Source organism: Sorex fumeus, unplaced genomic scaffold (assembly GCF_029834395.1).
Source record: "Sorex fumeus unplaced genomic scaffold, SorFum_2.1 ptg000008l, whole genome shotgun sequence".
NCBI lineage: Eukaryota > Metazoa > Chordata > Mammalia > Eulipotyphla > Soricidae > Sorex > Sorex fumeus.
This window is the reverse complement of record NW_026606065.1, coordinates 16,012,385-16,033,963: the sequence shown is the minus strand read 5'-3', so window position 1 is coordinate 16,033,963 and position 21,579 is coordinate 16,012,385. Positions and strand designations below refer to the sequence as shown.

The 21,579-nt window shown below is 39.3% G+C and overlaps 1 protein-coding gene across 4 annotated transcripts in view; it reads left to right on the top strand.

Annotated features, from left to right (window-relative positions):
• The first annotated feature begins 6,638 nt into the window (after nucleotides 1–6,638).
• Nucleotides 6,639–21,579, top strand: part of ADGRB3 (adhesion G protein-coupled receptor B3) — a 799,823-nt gene continuing 784,882 nt past the window's right edge. For 3 of the 4 annotated variants that reach the window (XM_056108361.1, XM_056108354.1, XM_056108337.1), the window contains exons 1-3: nucleotides 6,640–6,793; nucleotides 8,248–8,418; nucleotides 9,516–10,287. In XM_056108361.1, coding sequence (XP_055964336.1) covers nucleotides 9,531–10,287 — 757 coding nt within the window. In that variant the 5' untranslated portion in view covers nucleotides 6,640–6,793; nucleotides 8,248–8,418; nucleotides 9,516–9,530. Of the gene's footprint in view, nucleotides 6,794–8,247; nucleotides 8,419–9,515; nucleotides 10,288–21,579 lie in introns of all 4 variants that reach the window. The other variant, XM_056108346.1, reaches the window with a different exon arrangement.

Here is a 21,579-nt window from a genome sequence, read left to right as displayed (position 1 = left end):
ATGATTCAAATATCGACCAATTCCTTCATTGAATATCTGTTAAACACATAGTGATGAGATTAAGTTAGGCAAGAGTATGTAATAATGAAATTTACTGTCTGGTGAGAGAAAGTCAGCAGCAATTAAGTATTTAAATTTAGCCAGATGCAAGAAAGAGTATAAGGGTTAAGGTACATGCCATGCTTGTGGCCCACCCCAGTTCAATCTCTATCACGACAAGGTACCCAAAACAATATCAGGTATGGCCTGAATATTATCATTCGTATAATCCCTGGAACTTTGGAACAAGAACAACACTTCATCTTCTGGTCATTTCACTGAACCAATGCCACTCGCCCAGAATCACTGGAAGGGACATCCAGGCTCCTGAGCACCTCTTGGGAACCCCACCCCAAATTAAATGAAACTCTGTGTATACTATAAAAACAACCTTATAAGGACAGTGCACCAGAGATTGTATATCTTTAAAGAAATCTTCCTGAAAACAGGATTTTGAAGATTAAATCTGAGGGACAAATAAAAGGCTAACCAGTGAAAGTTGTCTAATGGCGAAATTTGCCCAATTTCTATGTAGAAAAGCTCTAAAGAGGAAACACAATTGATATCTCTGGGACCCAGAAATGTTTCTGTGGTTTGGACATTGGAAGTGGTAATAGTGTAGCTGAGGATAAGAGGTAAATAGGGATGTCGTGTTGTATGGCACCGAGAGCTTTATGTACGAGTTTGGCTCCAGGTCATGGGTTCATGCCTTATAAACACTGTACCCTGGTTTGATATCTGCTATCACATAGCATAAAACATCCGCATGTATGACCCTGGTGGCCTGAGAAACATTGAAGTTACTCTGGTAGTCCCTGGCTTTGCAGGACTAGAGAAAGGCTGAACCCAAGGGCTGTAGCACAAACTGCCCGTCTCAGATGGCTAAACATCACCAGTATTAGCCTTGGGGTTCCCTGAGCAACACCAGATGTTGTTCCTCCAAAAAGAAAAAAATAACTGTATACAGTTATTAATGACTGACACAGTGAATTATTTTATAGTGGTTCAAGCATTGAACCAGTATGTGACAGTATAAAGATGATAGCATATATTTAGTAACAAAACAAAACTATCCTCCTGTTGTTCATCGATTTGCTCGAGCGGGCCCAGTAATGTCTCTATTGTGAGACTTCTTGTTACTGTGTCTGGCATATTGAATACTCTCAGTAGCTTGCCAGGCTCTCCGAGAGGGGCAGAAGAATCGAACCTGGCTCGGCCGGGCTGGCTGTGCACAAGGCAAAAGCCCTACCACAGTGCTATCACTCCAGCTCCAGTGGCGCAATCGGTTAGCATGAGGTACTTATATTTAGTAACCTTATATAAAAATAATAAACAAAATAATTGACAAGAACATGGTTTCATAATAAACTGATTTTTAACAGCACACACGTTTTTAGGTTTTCAAACCAGTTTCCAAGATTCTTCCCCTACATGCAAATGTGACATTATGTGATAATCATAATGGCAGTTTCTGAATCCCAAATCAAGCCTTGAGAATTGATGCCACAAAATTTTCTAAACCAATGTTTGTGTTTTATGCGTCATTGTAGAGGGAAGGAATGTTGATAACCAGTTACTTGCTCACTCATCTGAGAGGTATAGAGATGAAACAAGGGAATGACACTATTGAACAATGTCAATCTTTCAACTTCAATTATAAAACTCAGATTACCAGGCCATGTGAGTAGAGGGGTAGAAGAGGTTAGCAGACTAGAGATGACATAGTTACATGGTAGTGAGTCTTGGCACTTTGCTGGTGGTGAAGATGGAGCAACTTTGTACAGCAAGATCATAAATGGTTATACTATTGTAACCATGTTACCTAAACTACAAAAATATCTTCTATATAATAATTTTATACATACAAAATACTTTATATACAATATCCTTCCAACTACTTGATAAAGACATAATGACAGAATTAGTGGGGAGAGAATTGGCTGTTTAGGCTAGAATAACTTTGGCAATAGAATAGGGCAGATTTGTGCTTGTCGACCTTAGGGTACCCATCACATATCCTGTTATCTCCTCTGACTTTGACTGCTTCTGTCATGTACTTTTTATTTTGAAATGTCCAAATTCAAGAAAGGACATTTGTTTTTTGCTAGATACCAAGGAGAATTAGCTTATTTACTGACAAGCATAACTATTTTATACAAGAAAAAAAAGGGTAACCTATGCAGTTAAAATGCTAATTTAAGCATAATCTACATAGTTATAAGGGTTTAATCTTGCAGTTCTATTAACACAGACTATATTAATGCATTTGCTGATTAAAATAAATAAGAAATGATTATATGAAGTAAATAATAATAAGGTTCTTATCTCTGAATATATTATAGTAATTCCCTGCTATTAATTATGCGATTAGGGTTTCCCAAAGCATTTTTTAAAAAAAATTGCATTACATATGGATAAAGAGCATATTGGGTAAGGAAAAACTCTACAAACCTCTTTGTAGACCTAAAAGCTTTACTAAACAAATTAAAAATTTTAAAATGTGGTAATCTATTCATACCAGAAGGAGTATGAGAAAAAGGGACATGGGGAAAAATATTTTCTAGAACTGAACAATCCATGTTCTACAGATTTATTCTCATTATTTGTATCAGAGAATTTTAAGTATCACCTGTAGATTGGGGTTACTCTCAAGTGTAGTACAACTAAACTTAATAAGGAAAATAATGAGTCAAATAGAGAGGCAAAAAACCAGAAATTTAATTTCTCTAAACTTAGTGAAATGTATAAGTGATAAGAAAAATAAATTTAAAACTTCAATCTTATATGCCTGGGTCAATTTATAAAGCAATACAAATCAACATTTTGATGTGCTAACACTTATTTCTCAGTAATTCCTTTGAAATTTGGCCAAGAAAATTAAATGAAAAGCCATCTATATAATTATTTTGATGTTTGGGGGGGTAAGAGATATATAAAACAGTGTAGTGAATGCACCCTCCCAAACCAATATATAACTATCAAAGAAACACATGTATACATATGACAAGTTTCTATACATGCACATGCACACATGTATATGTACATGAACAGATATGCACACCTAATGCCTATATGTAAAATTGATGTGTATATATGTGTATGGTTATAGATGCACACTTTTAAAAGAGGCAAGAAAGGCTGTATAATTAAAAATGGCTATTTAAAAATATATTAAAGCATAAAAATAGACCAATCTCAAGAGAGAGGAAAGCACACAGAGAATCCACAGTAGTGTGAATCAGTCCTGTCTTTTTGTCATTTGGTCAATATCTCAGCAGTGCTGCTCACGGGAGCATACACAGATGTGAAACAAGGTGTTTCTTCATGGGTTCGCCTTTGGATTGTGCTGTTGTCAGGGTCCAGATTTTCCACATACGGTTTCTTGGGAGATTCTTGATTATGACCCCCTGAGGAAGTCAAACCAGCTCCAGGTTACTGGAGACTGTGTCTTGCTTAGCATATTTATTATCCACAAATCATCTGCTATAAATATACCTCAGCAGGATCATCATCAGGCCGGCTCAGTAGCCTGCAATTTATGAAGGTTATGGGAAACAGTGTGAAGGGTGAAGCGCTTTATTAAGGGTTGTTTTCTCTCTGACCCATGGCTGCGTTCTACTTGAATATAAATGATCCCAAGGCGGAGTTTTCCTTTCCTTTCCAGAGTGGGGCTTTATAACTTGTCCCTTTTGGCTGTCATTCTTATGTCACTGTTCATGACTTTAAGAATTTCCACGAAACATGGGAATTTCTGTGTTCAGAGAGTGTGAGAAATTGTAAGATATATATGTATATGTATATATATATATAAAGTATATCCAATTCTCTCAAGGTTTTCTATCATTTTAATGTAAAAATTATGCAACATTCTATTTTTCTCTATTTTAAATCATTTCATTAATTTCTTTACTGGGGAGGCAAAATGATAGAATTGAGTTAAACCTAGAAGAGTTAAAAAAATAAAATGTTTTTGCTCTGTTTTGTTGAATGTTGTTTGTTTTTAAAATAAAATGTGTTTGCTTAAGACTCAATGTTTTGCTCATGCCCTGGTCATAAGGCTTATTTTCCTTTAACATCCGCTTAAACGAATAAAAAAAATAGCAATATATCAAAAACGGCATAAAAGCAAAACGCCACCAGGCTGCTCTTTCAGTCACTGAATTTTCCTGGAACATAGTTAAAGCCTGCTGAATGGGGAATGATGAACTGTTTCCCTTACAGGGTGTTATTCTGAACATTTGTCCTAGAAGAGTAAGTCTTGAAGAGGTTCACCCTATTAATATGTATTAAGAAGTAAAAGGCCAATTTTAATATTTCAAACAACTCCATTGAATAAAAGATCATTGGCACCTTCCGGTTTCCACTGTAATCCTCTTTTAATGTGATGTTCTTGGCTATTGAATTGCCCCAGGAGAGAGGAACAAGAGGAAGGGGGGAAAACGTAGACAGATTAGAGAGAATGAGTGAAATTGTTTTATTCAACTCCACCTGCCGCTCAAGCAGTGACCCTTGGGAAGACAGAGACACTTTGTAAGAATTGCCCAGTACGGTCTCCTCCCACCCCATCACCGCACTATTTTAGCACTTGTTTTGCAAACCATCAACTGCGTCTACAAGAGAGACAACATCAGTAAGCCAAACCTTCTGCAGCATGTATCTGAAGCTATTGCATCAATTACTTGTCCGTTCCCTGTTCGGGAGGTACAAACAAACAAAACCAAAACCAAAACCAAACATTCAAAAATTATAAATGTAGGCGACGGTGAAAATGCACCCGTCTCCCACCCCCTTCCCCTTTGCCAAACACAGAAACCCGGGAGTTTCTTCCCCTTCCCCCCTGGTTTCTTCCCACACCGGTCCCCAAACCTGTTACTAGGGAAACTTGAAAAGAATCGGATACACGAAGGAAACAAAAACCAAAGTTTAGATCCCACAACCAGATCCCATTGCCATGCAGAAAGCAATGCAAGATGCCCAACCTCGGTCTCCACACGCACCGCGCTCCGGACAAAGCCTGTATCTAGCCAGAACAAATAAGATGTTAATTGCAGCCTCCCGGAGGGGGGGTAAAAAACAAAAAAAAAACAAAACAAAACAAAAAAAACTAGTATTGTTCCAGCCGAAGACGCGCAGCAGTTCAGTAGTTGAGCTCGTGGACCCCAGGGCTGCGATGGGATGCAAGTCACTGGGAATCTTGGTGCTTGCAATGACAGCTTGTGGGCCACTCGACCGGTCCGGACTGAAAGAGAAAGACCATGAAGTCCAGTATTTACTTCTCAGCCTTTAGAGACGCTTCCCCAGTCCTCAGCATCCCCCTCTGCCCCCACCCCAGGGTTGCACCGTCCCCCCCCCAGGAATCGCTCTTACATTTGGCCGCCGCCAGCCCCAGCGCTGGGAACTGAGGACGCAAAGAACCTCCCAGATGCAGAAAAAAACATCCTGCTCTCTGGACGTGCTGGGTTTAGAGCATCCGTAACTGCGCAGGGGGGCACCGCGGGCCCGGCTGCAGCTCCCGCCCGCCTCTTTCCCGCCCTTCCTCCCTCGGTGGGGGCGTCTCTCGCCCACCCCGACACCCACTCCCCCACCCCCCACGCCAGCCCACCGCGCGCCCTCATGAGGCCGAACTTCGCGGAGGAGGCACCGAGCGCGTCGAGCTTCGGGGCGGTGCGGCGCGCGCCTCCGGTGGGGGGGAGGAGGAAGGCGAGGAAGACCGGAGGGGTGGGTGGGGGGGGGGGGGGAACGCGCGCACCCACGAGCACGCGCGAGACGCGGGCGCGCGCGAGTGCGCGGGCCCCGGGGTACGCGCGCCCTCGGCTCGGTACGCGCCGGCGTGCGCGCGCGGCCCGGGGAGCGCCAGCGCCGCGCGCGCGCGCGCGCGCGTACCCCCCGAGCCCGAGCTTTACTATCGCGCTCCCTCTCGCGCCTCCCTCCTAGCTGGGCATTCAAACAGCTTTTCGACATCACCAGCCAAGGATTTTTTTTTTTTCCCCACCTCCCCGGCTTCTCCCTGAGTCGCCGTCCGTGCAGCAGTTACCTGCTGGGGGGGGGGGGATAGAGGGAGGAGGAGGAGGAGGAGGAGGAGGGAGGAAAGCGGAAAAACAGGAGCAAAGCTCGAGCTCTGCCGAGCCCCCCGCGACTTCTCCAGTACTAAACCCACCGCCCCAACCCGTCCACCGGAGCCGCTGCTGCCACCGCCGCCGCCGCCGGCCACTTCTCCATCTCCGCGCTTTCTTGGCTTCTTGGCGAATCGGTGGCTTGGGGGCACGATTTGGTTCCAGCCAACATCCTCGCTCGCTCGGAAAGCCACTTGCATTTGGGGGGTCGCTTAGACTCTCTCTCCGGTGAAGGGAGGGGAGGGGGGCTTCTCTCCCCTCCCTCCCTCATTGAAGATCGGATTCGGTTGGATACGGCGTCAGGCTCCGGGGGTCCTGGAGGCTGCTTTTTTTTTTTCTCCCTTTCCCTTCCCGTTTTCCCTGTTTGATTCATCCCCCCCCCCCCCCACACACACACACCACCACCACCACCACCACCACCAGCAGCAGCAACCCCAAATTCCCCATCTTTTGCATCTCTTCTATGTGCATTTTTTTAAATAAATAAATAAATCCTGATTTTTTTTTTTGAAGCCGAGCCGGGTAAAATGGGCAACGGTGATTGGGACCGAAGGGGAGTCTCTCCGTCACTGTTGCTGGGACGCGTGCCTGTGCTGGTGGTGTCTTAGAGCAAGAGCCTCCCGGAGCTTTCGGAGTGGAAGGTAAGGATCGTGGTGGTGGGGGGTCCAGGGGTCACCTTCTCTCTGCCCCGGGTCGCCGCCGGGATGCTCTCGGCGAGGTGTTTGCGGAGGGAGGGGGAGGATGGAGAGGCTGTTGCTGGCCCCACGGAGGGGCTTGCGAGCAAAGCCGACTGTCTGCATCCACTTAAACGCCGCAGTTGAAAAGTTAAGAGAAGTCTGGGTTGATCCAGAGATGGTCAGGGTGGGAAGAAATAGGCAGAGAGACCTAAATAAGTAAGTAAATAAATAGAAACCCAGCTGAGAGCTGGATATGACTGGGGTGATTATATTGGGGAGGGGGGCTTAGGTTAAAAGGAAGTTAACAGAAGAGGAGTCAGCGGGTATTCTGTTGGGGGGAAAATTCAGTGGAGTGATGGCGCCGTCTATGTTCGACTAAACTAAAGTGTCACCCAGTAAAAAAAAAAAATCAGTTTTGAGGAGAGCTAAACTAAACGCCGGTTTGCTTCTCAGCAGGAACCAGATAAATAAATAAATAAAAGACACCAGCCTTGAGCTCTTGGTGGCAAGCCCTGAAGACCTCCCCCAACCCCATTCTCTTTTCAACAGAGAGATAAAATTGTTCCAACTGGCCCTGCAGTGGGGTACCGGAGGTGGGGGGGGGGGGTGATGGGGGGCAGGAAGGTTCCGTGATTTATTCTGTATTATACAGAACAAAACAAGACTCGGAATAGCAAAGCTTAATACATAAAATAAGGGTCATTATGTCCCTGCGAGGGTGGGGGGTTTGCTCTGGCGAGCAGGCATGAAAGTGAAATCTGAGCTATTTCCCACTCTGATTCTTGATGGGCACAGCAATGCAGACACACTGTCAAATAAAAGGAAGCCAAAGTAGCACCTTTCATTAGGAAAAGACATACGACCTCTTTTGGAGTTGCCGATTATAAAATGAAGCCCCTTCTCATGGACGGAATTCCTAATTTAGACACTTATTGTCACATTGGCTCTCAACGCCTACACTCTATCCTGAAGAACACTGCGCAGACCTGCATTGCCTGCAAAGTGCCACAGCAAGGGGGGGAAAAATCGGAAATTATTTCCAGAATTCACTACAACTTTCCCTGTTTTATAAAACCTTGAAATGATCTTAATCTTAATTTCCCCCCACAAAATGCATGCTTGGAACAGAGAACACTGTTTTTATCCACCTAGCAGTTTGTATGCTATTTGAACTGCTGCATGTAGAGATTAGAGTTGGGTGTTTTTGCCTGTACAGAAATACAGAATTGGAAATAAGATCTGGAAAATGCAGATCTGTCTTCAGAGACTTTGGTCACAGGAATTTGTGTGCATGCGTTGCTGTGTGTTATGCAATGGGAAGAAAGAGGGTTTTATTCTTTGGCTCAATGACAGAACCCAGGCAAAGACATGAAAACTCTTAACTATCTATATGTCTGTATGTCTGTCTCTGTTTACAGAATAGTGGAAGAGACTACAACCTAAAGACTTTTAAAATTAACTTGGCATCACTTTTATCAGCTCAAAGGCTAAACAAAAATAAAAGCAGTATCAATATATTCTAAGAAATAACTTCCTAAAGGTTAAAGCTGAAAAAAATTCAAGTTATTTTTGGATAACAACTTACAGAGGTAAATATAACCCAGGGTTACTTTATTATGCAAGGCTAGATTTTTTTAAAAAAAGGAATGGAAAGAGGAAGGCCTTTGGAGTTGTTGGAAAGGAAACAATTCAATTACTGAAATCTGCTAGCAAAGGAAAATTGTTACATTTTTCTTTTTATGTGTGAATTTCAAATTATAGTATGAGTCTAGATAAAATTTCCCTATATTTAAAAATCATGTTGAAAAACTGAAGTCTCCTCAGTTACTTTGGCTCTAGGATTTTTCACTGATACCATCTTTGGAAACAGATCCTAATACAGTGATCTACTTTATGTATCCCAAGAGGGCATGTCACATTGAAATGATGGCCTTAAATCCTGGTTCCCAATGGTGATGTTCAATAAGAAGTCTTCCCTGTGTATGTACCCATATATGCCCTTTCTCCGGTAATGATTTAAAAACATCTCTTATTCCACATGAATGAGAATGTTTTTTTCCAGAGGAAATTTCATCAATTCACAAGGTGGTCCCTGAGCAGACAAGTAGAGGCATCTGGGAGATGATTTTTTTTTTATCTATAACGTATTATAATTTATGCTTTTTAAATGGTTACCATCATTTATCCTAATTACTTTTCACATTTAAAAGAAGAGAAATAATGTGATGACAGCTGTTCCCAGATTATCAGATTAGATTTTGTGAGATGATGTTTATTGCAGGCAAAGATCTTAAGGGAGAAAAAAAGGTTGTCTAGGTGCTTAAAAATATTACAAAAGTCAACATTTTCAGCATATTAAAACATGCTTTTCTTCTTTCAGTAGAATTATAATGCACCTGGAGAAAATACTGCTAGACAAGTTAGAACCTCCTGTTAATCTATTAGACATTATTTTAAAATTAAGTGAGGAATCTGGCTGTTGTAAATGACCACGTGAGGGCGCTATTCACACAGGAACAGATAATTTTTTGCGTTATAAAATAAAAAATTACCTGCCCTTCTTTTAAACGTTTTTTTTTTTCTCCCCGAAATCTTGAAAACAGCTGGTTGTAATATTGGAAGTAGTTTATTTTTTTCAATGCGTGTAGACTCCTACTTGCATTTTGCTTTTATTACCATTTTACAGGCCAAATGACATAGGATGAAGGCTGTTCGTAACCTGCTGATTTATATATTTTCCACCTATCTCCTGGTTATGTTTGGATTTAATGCTGCCCAAGACTTCTGGTGTTCAACTTTGGTGAAGGGAGTCATTTATGGATCGTATTCTGTAAGTGAAATGTTTCCCAAAAACTTTACAAACTGCACTTGGACGCTGGAAAATCCAGATCCAACCAAATATAGCATTTACCTGAAATTTTCCAAAAAGGACCTTAGCTGCTCTAACTTTTCCCTCCTGGCTTATCAGTTTGATCATTTTTCCCATGAAAAAATAAAGGATCTTTTAAGAAAGAATCATTCTATAATGCAACTCTGCGATTCCAAGAATGCTTTTGTTTTTCTACAATATGATAAAAATTTTATTCAGATTCGTCGGGTGTTTCCAACCGATTTCCCAGGATTACAGAAAAAGGGGGAAGAAGATCAGAAATCTTTCTTTGAGTTTTTGGTATTAAACAAGGTGAGCCCAAGCCAGTTCGGTTGCCATGTCTTATGCACTTGGTTGGAGAGCTGCTTAAAATCAGAAAACGGGAGAACAGAATCATGTGGGATCATGTATACAAAATGCACCTGCCCCCAGCATTTGGGAGAGTGGGGGATCGACGACCAGTCGCTGGTTTTGTTAAATAACGTGGTATTACCCCTGAACGAGCAGACGGAAGGCTGTCTGACCCAGGAGCTGCAAACCACCCAGGTCTGCAATCTTACCCGGGAGGCCAAGCGACCGCCCAAAGAAGGTAAGTGCACCCGGGAGTGGGCGCGCTGGAGGGGGAGGGGCGTGTGGGACCAAACTGTTAGTGCGCTTCCTTAGCCTCAACTGCTCCGTTATTCTATCCTCTTTGTATTCTTCTGGTTTTGTGTTAGTTTCAGATGCAGGTCTCTTAGAGCGGTTGTAGATTTCCTGCATTTCGACATGGGGCAGAGAGGATGGTATTGGGATTAGCCAGGAACCACAGGCCACTGCACAGCCAGAGAAGCAGTTCCCGCTGGTGATTAGTGAGGAGCGAGGGAGTTGAGTTTTCAGGGGCTGCAACCTTGGGGCCACACACAGTTATCCAGGTAACTGACCAGTCTATAGCTCCCTTAAACTCAGGCAAAGGCCCTTTTCCTCAGTGTTTTCTTTCCTCCATGGCATCTTTTCATTTACTACCCCTTTCCAGATTCGAACTACTTGGCAATGAAAAGGTGACCCAAACTCAATAATAAACCTGTTCAGATCCACCAACGGACGCCTGCACAGGGCGCACCCCTCCCCCACAGACCCGGGTTATTGTTTTAGCAATTTTGCACTCCACATGTCAGGTGCTCGCTCTTTCCTGAGCTCAGAGAGCGCCTGAGGAAGCGCCAGCTCTGCTTTTGGTGCGGGCAGGGAAGTTGTGGGGGTGGTTGGGGGTGGTGTTGGTGGTGGATTAAACCACGTGCTCTAAGGATGCCCTTCTTGAGTGGATTTGCTCTTACCTTCTTGGTTCCCCATTGATATACTGGAGGAGAACTGTCCAAAGATGAGCTGGAAGTGGTGTTGGGTGAGGGAGGCTGGAGTCGGGGAGAGCTGGGGAGAAGCCAACAAAATCAAAAGCAGAAATGCAAAACCAAATCAGTGCAAGAGAAATGTAGAGGAAAAGGAGAAAGTCCTGGAGTGATTCACAGCTTTTACACAGACTCCGGTGGGAGCTGCGAGAGGATTTGAGATTGTGGATTGTGTTTAATAATTCAAGAAAGCTGGCATATTTTGAGAAAAGGACTTTCCTCTGTGGAAGGTGAATGGATCTGTTCCTTTCTTTTGAGGACACGGGTGATGCCTATTCCTTCAGGCGCTCCAAGCCTTCTACCAGAGTGTGTGTTGCGTTTTTTATGCAGGAAATGTTTTCTGATTCCCACAAAGATCCCTGTCTGTGGCAAGGGACAGCCAAGCTCCAGTCCCTCTTTCCTCCCCCTCCTCCAACAGAAGTTGTCTTTGTGGCCAATGTAAAATTGACACGTTGTTACAGAATTTTCTTTTAGGGTAGCCAAGGCTTTGTAAGAGGGAGAAGGAAAGAGAGACTGGCTTAACCAACTCAATGCTATTTCTCTGCTGAAAGCAAGTTGGGGGATGGGAATGATGGAAGAGCACTGGTACAGGGAGAAAAGATGTGTTAGAAAAAGGCTAAAAATGATAAACTATTAGCGACATTAGAGAAGGAAAAGCCCCACATTTTCACAGGTCAGTGTTTCCTTAACAGCTGTGACTGAAGAAAACAAAGTGGTTTTAAATTACAGGAGTTCTTTTCTCCAGTAAAAATCCCAGAGAAGCACTTGCAACTGCAGGGATGGTATTTAACACCATTTAAAACTAATTAGTGTCCCTTAGAATAAGAAGCTACAGTACACACAGAAAATGTGATGTTACAGGCTGGCTAATAAGACAATTAACGCTAGAAACTAGTTTTTGTTCCTTTGTTTAATTGTCGTTTTAATAAAATTTTAACGTGTATTTTACCTTCATTAAGGTCCCATCACCACTAAATTGACTGCTGGTGACACCAGCAAGGGAATCCAGTGTTGGGACTTTTTGTATGTGTCTTTGCATGAATGGTAGAATATGACAAGAATAAAGTTGTTGCCTGTTCTTGTGGGCATTAGAAATGATTGTCAAAGGCTGTTCCATGATGGTCAGCAAGTGAGGGTTAAAATAATGCTGTACTACAGGGGAATTGAACTAGATATCAGCATGTTTTATGAATGACTAAGAATAGCAGTGACTGTTCAGACATGAGATGTGTAAACCATGTGGGAGGATGTACATTTCTTGTGGCAAATTAGCTGGCACAATGAAAAATGAATATCTCGATAGACAAGTAAAATGCTTTTATTGAAATCCTTACAGAGTTAATAGAACCGAGCTAGGGAAAGTTGATACAGTTGGGGTAACAATATGTGCTAAACCATAATGCTCAGGCTATACAGTTTTTGTATGCCATTTTGGGTGATGTAATTGTTTAGAAATTGAGGAAGTAAAGTCCTGATGGCATAATTGCAGCTGATGGATTTGTCAGTAATTATTTTAAAACATATCATACCTCCTCTGAAGAAAACCTTTTTGGTATTGCTGCAATTTAAGAAAGGAATGTGAAAAAAACACTTAGATTTATGCAAAGTATAATAAATATTCAATATCTGATATACGAGATATGGGAGAATCCATCTTATGGAAGAATTATTTTTCCAGATACTTTTTAGTATAAGCCTCATTAATGGTTACATGTAATTGTGTTACCCATATTTAATTTTATTCCAAAATGTTTTCATTTTATGTGACACTATGAATTCTTAGCTTTCCAAATGAAATTTTAAAAATTCTACCAATAATTTGTTACTTAGAACAGCAAAATAAGCTCTCCTGTAAATCAACAGGGGGTTAAAAACAAGATTGTTCTTCACAATGTTTGACTCCTATTTTATTCACTGTAACAAGTACTCACGTAAAAACTTTGGGGAGAAATAATTCAACATTTATTTCCTCATAGATGTGTCACAAGTTTGACATAGAGATTCCATCCTCAGTAAATGCAGGGCCAAGTTATTTTGTGTGATGGTGATGGTTATGGCAATAGTGTACCAAATCCTGAGTATTTGGAGAGAGTCCACTGAATTTCAAAGTCATCTTTAGTAAGTGCTTGAAAAATCATGGATTGCCAGGAATAGACTCTCTTTTTGGAGATCGTTTCTACTAAAATGTCCTTTACTAATACACTCATGTACTAAAGAATTTCATAGCCAGAAAGCAGAAAGAAGAAAAGTATCATGGTTTGTAGGGATAGTTCCAGTTACGAATGATCCCTTGAGTACATTATAAACTAAGTTATTAAACTGATACTTTGTTAAATTAGTTTCTAGTACATTCAGATTTCTTCCTCAAGATTATATTTGATAGATTTACGTGGCATGTGATTATGAAACTTTGTTGCTATTCCCTGTTTTTTTTTTTTGAAAACCAAGTAAATCAACAAAATGAAGCTTTTTTTTAAAAAAAAAGTCTTATTTCTGCCAGTTATTTAAAAGAAATGTCTACATGTAAAGTAGGGTTTTTTTTTTAAAGGAAACCCAAACAACATTTCCATTTAATTGTTTTTTTATGTAAATGAAAGGAGAAACTAACATTTATTTATGAGTTCTTGACTAGAGTTTATAGTTTTTAGAAGTAAAGGTAATTTTGGACATTAGTTAATGTGCAAATACTGAGGTCTTATGTCTTACCACTTGATTAAAGTTAACATAAAATAAATTTGGGCAGAAATTTTTCACGCCAGGATATCTAAGTCACGTAATAAGCCTTAATGGAATCTTTGTTTCCTCCTTACATCAATGGTGCTACTTACATCAATGGTGAAGGGAAATTGGATCCCTGTATAGATTCCAGGAAATGTGAACACACACACTCATTTGTCTTTCCACTCTGCCTCTGTTAATCCTTGATATTCTACAACGAATCAAGGCAAAAATCTATGTGCACAAGTTAAATCCAGCCTCTGTTGTTAGGTTGCCATTTTAAGGCACCTATTTGTCATCTAGGAAAACATGAATCATTACCAGTTTGTGTTTAGATTTTCTTTACCTTTGCTCTTTTTGCCCACCTAAGTTTTCTAGCTACTTTCAGGTCCTTTTTCCCCTCCTTTGATCTTACTCCTTTGAAATGACAGCCATGGCCCCATTGCCTGTTAGGATCTAGCAGGAGCTTGTCTGTTATTTCTACTGTAAATCTCAGAACAGTTTGTTCTGCCCCTAACTGCATCCCAGAGCCTGTCATATGTACTATACTTGTCTTTGACTATGATATTACTATGTGTTTTCCATTTGTTCTTTGACCTATCTCCCCTGGACTTGAAGTTCTGCAGGTATAAAGACTGAATCTTTAAATAGTGCAGCATATTTGAAACAACTTCAGTGGGTATTTGTGTAAATGTTATTGTGAATGTAACAAACAATAAAACCAGTGGGAGATGTGGCAAAAATTCGGTTACAATCAAAAAGAATAAAATCATATTTTTTTGTAAAGGCAGGCACTTTTTAGGATATTCCCATTTCATGGTTTACAATTATTTTACTCTTTGCTCATCTCCTCTCCTGATTTTATAAAGTTTTAAAAGAACAGGGGGTTAAAAACAGGATTGTTCTTCACAATGTTTGACTCCTATTTATTAGTTTAATTTCATATGTATTTAAGAGCTAACACTAAGCATCACTAATAAAGGACTCTTGGGTAAAGGGAGCAAGAAAATCTGTCAGTTTTCCTTGTCTTTGATTCTTTTTACATTTCTCACTTCTAGATGTAGTATTGTCTCTACTTGATGGCATTTCTAAAATCCTCTAATCTAAATGTCAAAGAAAAGATAATATTTCTTTGAGAGGAGAGGGAAATTCTTATCAACCTCAGTGATTGGATACTCATTCATTCTTGGTTATGTATATAGATATAGAAATAATAAATTATTTCTAAACATATAGAATCTGACCAAGAAATATGTCATAATTTTTTACTTTACCTACTTTAGAGTTCTTTTAAAAATTCAGAAGTAGTTCATAAATATTGAGTTTAATATGACAAAATTCTTTTGAGTGAAATTTTCTGGTTTTTTAAATTTTATTTTTGGGTAAGGTAAAGGGCTGGAGCAATAGCACAGCGGGTAGGACGTTCGCCTTACAAGCGGCCAACATGGCCGACCCGAGTTCGATTCCTCTGCCCCTCTCGGAGAACCCGGCAAGCTACCGAGAGTATTCGATATGCCAGACACAGTAACAACAAAGTCTCCAATGGAGACGTTACTGGGCCCGCTCGAGCAAATCGACGATCAACGGGAGGGCCTTTACCTTTACCTTACCTATTTTTGGGTAACACATGCCAAAGCTCAGGGGTTACTCCTGGCTTTGCACTCAGGAATTACTCATGGCAGTGCCCAGGTACTATATGGGATGCCTGGGATCACAACCAGGGCAGCCATATGCAAGACAAGTGCCCTATCCGCTGTACTGTCTCTCAGACCCTGAATGGAAACATTTTTAAGTATTAAGTTTTTTTAAGTAGAAAACTTAAGTTTTTAACCTGAAAACTTTATTTATACGTATGTTTGCCATATATGTACACATGTGCCAAGACATATGTTTTAGTGAGTTTTTGTGATAGTGGTAGATAAAATTAGTGCGAATTAGATTTCTTCTACAATCAAGATGGCAATTTCATTTCACTTAGAATTCTGCTTCTTGCATTCTTTTATTTACTTCTTTTTTTAATAGAAGCAATTTTATTATTAAGCTAATTGTTTTGAGGTTGATACCTTTATAACAAATTCTTTAGAATTAGTCTGGCAAACATGGTAAATTAGTCATTTACTGTTTGGATAAGAAATCAGTATTTGTTCAGTAATGAAAATAAGCTTTTTTTGCTTTTACAGAACTCAGGTCAGCTCAAGAACCAGAGAGCTGAGTTTGAATCTGAGTTTGAATCTTCCTATGATCATCATAACTCATCATAGGCATGTTATTCTGTATTGCTGGCATGTTATTCTGTATTGCTACTTTCATCTTTTGAGATTTGGTTACTGGTGCTTTTTTTTCTCAGAGAACACCCAACTAGGAAATGACATATAGTATGAAAACTAATAAAATAATTGTTTGGAATAGTTGAACTTTTGCCAGCCTCATGAAAATTTCTCCTTGATTCAGTTAGCTAATAAGAAACAACAACAAAAAAAGAATTAGGATTTTAATCAAACTATGCTATTTAACTGAAATGACAGGTAAGTTTTAGGTTAACATATACTTGAACCCCTAGAATGAGTCAGGTACAGAGCATCTTTGAAAAGTGACTGAGCTTGATTGATCACTAAGTAGAGTGTTGAATTAAATGATATTGCTCATGTGAAACCACTTACTCCTTTTATCAAGTTATTTTGGCCCTCAATTCAGCATTTAAAGCCTCTTTACTATCTTTTGACTAAAATGATAGAGAATTGACAATAAGTAATTAAGTGGATTTAGGAACTTAGGACATTTAACAAAACATTATTAGTTCTCTTGAACATAGGCCTATTTCATATTTGATAAAGATTAGCATCTTAATCCCTTTGTGTTGATGGAGGCATGACTAATACATCAGAGAAAGTAAGCTAGTGGTGTGTGAGTCATCCTGAGCCTAGAAACTGTCCTTTAGATATCATTGATGATAGCTAATAGCGAACAAACCCATTTAAATGAAACAGTTTCCAAGTGTTTTACTTTTTACTACATATTTCATGTAGGATTAAGTTCATGTTTTGAGATAATTTAATTTTTTCTTGAAATAGTAGTTCATATTAAATTATTTTGGGAGAAGATGAACATAAAAACTTGTTTTTCCTGAATTATGATTAATATAAATTTCTCCCAAAGGTTTATCTATTTGGACATTGACAAAAACTTATTTCTACTCAATTTATGGCTGATAATTCACATTCACAAAATGCCATATATGAAATTTCAACTACAAGCCAACTCCAAAAAATTCAATATGCTCTATTTTCAAATGTCTTTCAAAAATCACAGAAACTTATACTCTCGCAAGGAATAATCTAGCTAAATTTCTGTTAAAGTTTATTAAGTAATCTGGTATATTTCTAGTTTTTATGAAATACTGTTAGTAGCAAACTCAGTAACTGCATGACAATGTATCTGTGTTTATCTCAAAATTATTTTAGTAAGGTCTTTTTCCAAATCTGCTATGTTGCCAGATTTTGAAATCTGATACCACATTCATACTTGGAACACTGTTATAAAGTACGAATGTAAATATTTAGTATTTAGTTTCCAACATGTATAATTAGTACATTTAACCTTTTAACCTAATCCTGGATGTTAAAAATCTTAAAAAATATTTCTACATAGATAAAATTTTTGCAAGAAATAGAGATTTATTTGGGGAAATAGAACTAATATGTGCTTGGAAAAGACATTGGAACTAATGAATTAGATTATAATATTTAGAATGTCACTTAAATGTATTCAAAGTTAATAAAAAGCAGTAAAAACAATTATTGGGTCAATTATAGAATGCTACCTTGGTAAAATTACTTAAAAGAATTAAATACTTTTAAGTGATAAAAATGCCATAGGAAAATTTCCTCGCATGGGTCATTTATACTAGTATATGGTACTAATTTTATGACTTTTCTGTTGGTGTTCCCCCATTAAGGTAATTTTTAAGAACTCTGGTAATTACATTTCTGTACTGACATATTAAACTAGTAATTTGTTCTTTATTCAGAACATTTTCAAGTGAATCTTAATCTAAACTCATTCCTGGAAAATAGTCTTAATGAGCATTTAATAAGTGAATATTATAGGAATGAATTATATTAATAATATTGTATTTAATTTTTAACAGTATAATGAAATACCATGGATGTGCTTTCTAATTCACAAAGTTCTACTTAGATCTCATTTTATTTGGGAAATAACTGGGTGAGGCAAGTGCTATTTTCTCCATTGACATGGGCTTTCGTCTTCCTATTTCTAATAATGTTAGTACAGATGAGTTCTCATAACTAGTTTTTCATAACTTGAGAATCTGAGAGTGAAGGGTTTTCCCACTCTATTTCTGCAGAGCTTGAGACTGAATCACGTACTCTCAGATTTATAAAGGAACCCTGGATATTATTGTGTTGAGATCTTATATGTTTTATGAAGTCAAATCCAAAACTGCAGATGTGTTATGGGGATATTATTTGAGCTGAACATAACTCTTCTGGAAATTTGTGTGTAACATTGGCTCTGCAGTGTAAAAGAGCTGCAGACGTTTAGGATTGTTTAAATGTAATGTTGGAAAAATGACCTGGTGTGAAGTCTGGGAAATAGCTTCATGGTATGTAGTGCATGACTGGCATGCACAGAACCCCGTTTTGGGCCCGTTTTTGGTTTCTGGCACTGCATCGCTTCCAGAGTACCTCTTGAATCTCCAGCCCCAGTGATCTTCAAGCACTGTTGGTAACCACCCCTCCCCCCCTATGCCCCCTCCCCCAGGCAAACAACCCAAGTGAAAAAGAAATCTCCATGGGTCTAGAGCGATAGCACAGCAGGTAGGGTGTTTGGCTTGCACCAGGCCAACCCAGTTTTGATTCCCAGCATCCCATATGGTCCCCTGAGCACCTCCGGGAGCAATTCTTGAGTGCATGAGCCAGGAGTAACCCCTGTGCATTGCTGGGTGTGACCCAAAAAGCAAAGGAAAAAACAAAGCTAAAAAAAAATAATGAAAACTCCAAAATTACCAGTAATACAGCTAGGCCAAAAGTCATTAAACATTTATTATGTTTCGTACATCAGACTAGAATCCATAAGGTACATTGAAGACAAAGTCGGCAAAACCCTCCAGGATATTGAGGCTAATGTATCTTCAAAGATGACATTCCACTGACCAGCCAAGTGGAAACCTTTTTTTGGGAGTTTTAAACTCCCAAACAGATGGGACTATACTAAACTAAGAAGCTTCTGCATCGCCAAAGATACAGTATCCAAAATACAAAGACAATCTACAGAATGGGAAAGAATATTCACCCAATACCCATCCAATAAGGAGTGGATTTCAAGGATATACAAAGCACTGGTTGAACTCCACAAGAAGAAAATGTCCAACCCCATCAAAAATTGGGGTGATGAAATAAACAGAAACTTTGTCAAAGAAGAAATCTGAATGGCACATGAGAAAATACTCTACATCACTAATCGTCAGGAAGATGCAGATCAGAACAACAATGAGGTATCATCTCACACCACAGAGACTGGCCCACATCCAAAAGAACAAAAGCAACCGGTGTTGGCACGGATGTCGAGAGAAAGGGACTCTCCTTCACTGCTGATGGGAATGCGGACTGGTTCAGCCCTTTTGGAAAACAGTATGGACAATTCTCAAAAAATTAAAAATTGAGTTCCCATTTGGCCCAGCAATACCACTCCTGGGAATATATCACGGAGAGGCAAAAAGTATAGTCGAAATGACATCTGCACTTGTGTGTTCATTGCTGCACCGTTCACTATAGCCAAAATCTGGAAAAAACCTGAGTGCCTTAGAAAAGATGACTGGTTAAAGAAACTTTGGTACATCTACACAATGGAATACTATGTAGCTGTTAGAAAAGATGAAGTCATGGATTATGCATACAAGTGGTTCTACATGGAAAGTATCGTGCTAAGTGAAATGAGTGAGAAAGAAAGGGACAGATACAGAAAGACTGCACTACTCTGGGGAATATAAAGTAACAGATGGCAGATGAACACCCAAGAATAGTTGGGATAAGTACCAGGAGGTCTGCTCCATGGCTTGGAAGCCAGTAACGCATGCTGGGGAAGAGGCAGCACAGATAGAGAAGGGAACACCAAGTAAAGGGTATTTGGAGGATTCGCTCGGGATTCTAGATGCGTGCTGAAAGTAGTTATAGACCGAACATGATGGCCACTCAATACCTCTATTGCAAACCACAACACCCTAATGGAAAGAGAGAGCAAAAGAGAATGCCCTTCCACAGAGGTGGGATATGGGGGGTGGGATAGGGTGGGCTGTGGGAGGGCTAATGGGTTCATTGGTGGTGGAGAATGCGCACTGGTGGACGGATGGGTACTTGATCATTGTATAACTGAAACCCAAGCAAGAACGTGTATAAGTCTACAACTGTAACTTGTGGTGTTTCACTAATAAAATAAATAAACAAATAGATAAATAACAATTGCAGTGTGTGTCTCAAAAGATAGGCAAAGGGTCAGGTGGTTAAGGGATCTATTCTCCCTCCCCACATCCCTTTCTCCCTCCCTCTCTTGAAAGTCACTGCTTATGTCAGGTGATTTTATCCCTGGAGACTCTGTAGACACTATCCCCACTCTAATAAGCCTAGAGAATAGGAAGTTTCTGTTGTTTTTAATGCTGAATACGATATCATCTTGCTTTCATTTTTCTAGCCACAATGCATGCCTTACTCTCTACCCTAATTGTCTTAATGGAGGGTACCATCTTTCTTAGTTAGATTTGATAGAGGAGTTTATAGTTTTGGTGCTAAAGTGATTTCTAGTTATTTATACTGGTTTAAAATTCATTGAGATTTGATTCTTCCCTTTAATATGCTAACAGTATTTCTTTATTTTTTTTGGGGGGGTGACTGGGAGGCTGGTGGTATTGCTGTTCTTGTGGGGGCCACACCCAAATATTCTTGAAGCCACTAGTGCAATTCCAGGAAGTTCCTGATTGAATTCAGCGCCTCCACATGCAAGACATGTGCCTTATCATTTGAGTCACATTCCAGACCAAATATTTGGTTATTTTGAAATTTAATCTATAGATGATTCAGATAGAAACAAATAGAATATATTCATATATATAATGCTAGCATAATAATAGTAACTTAGTTAATGAAAATTAAATTTCATTCATTTTTTTCTCAGCTGAAATGTTATTTTTTAAAAATAATTAGGCTTAATTTAATATGCATTTTGATAATAACTGCACTGACTATTTAGGCTAGTTCCAGGTGCCTTATTTAATGAACTTCTTGAGTTGTTGATTTCTTGGCTTGTTTTTAAAATATAGTAATAAATATACATTCTTATTAATCATATATACATTTTCTTTCAGTGTTGGGATAATCATAGGATTTTTGAATTAGTTTTGACCTCAAAATTTTTCTGTGAGTTGAAAATTAAAAATGAATAATCTCAAGGATTTAATATGAAACAGAAAGTCTTGACAGATTAATATTTAGTTCTAAATTTATATTAAATTAAAAAAATACAGAAAGAAAATAGAGTTAGCAAAAACAAAAACAATACACCCCCATACACATGCACAGCATTTTTCTCTGTTTCTTTTTAAAAAGGAAATTGAGCTGTATTTGGCCTTACAGTTTTACAAAGAAAATTAGATACTTTTATCATTTTCACCTTGTCCTATTCTGTGTTTTTATATACATTGCTATTTATTTCAAGGAAAATTCTTAAGGAAAGTATAAATGATAACTGAACTCCCCCTGAAAACCCAAAAC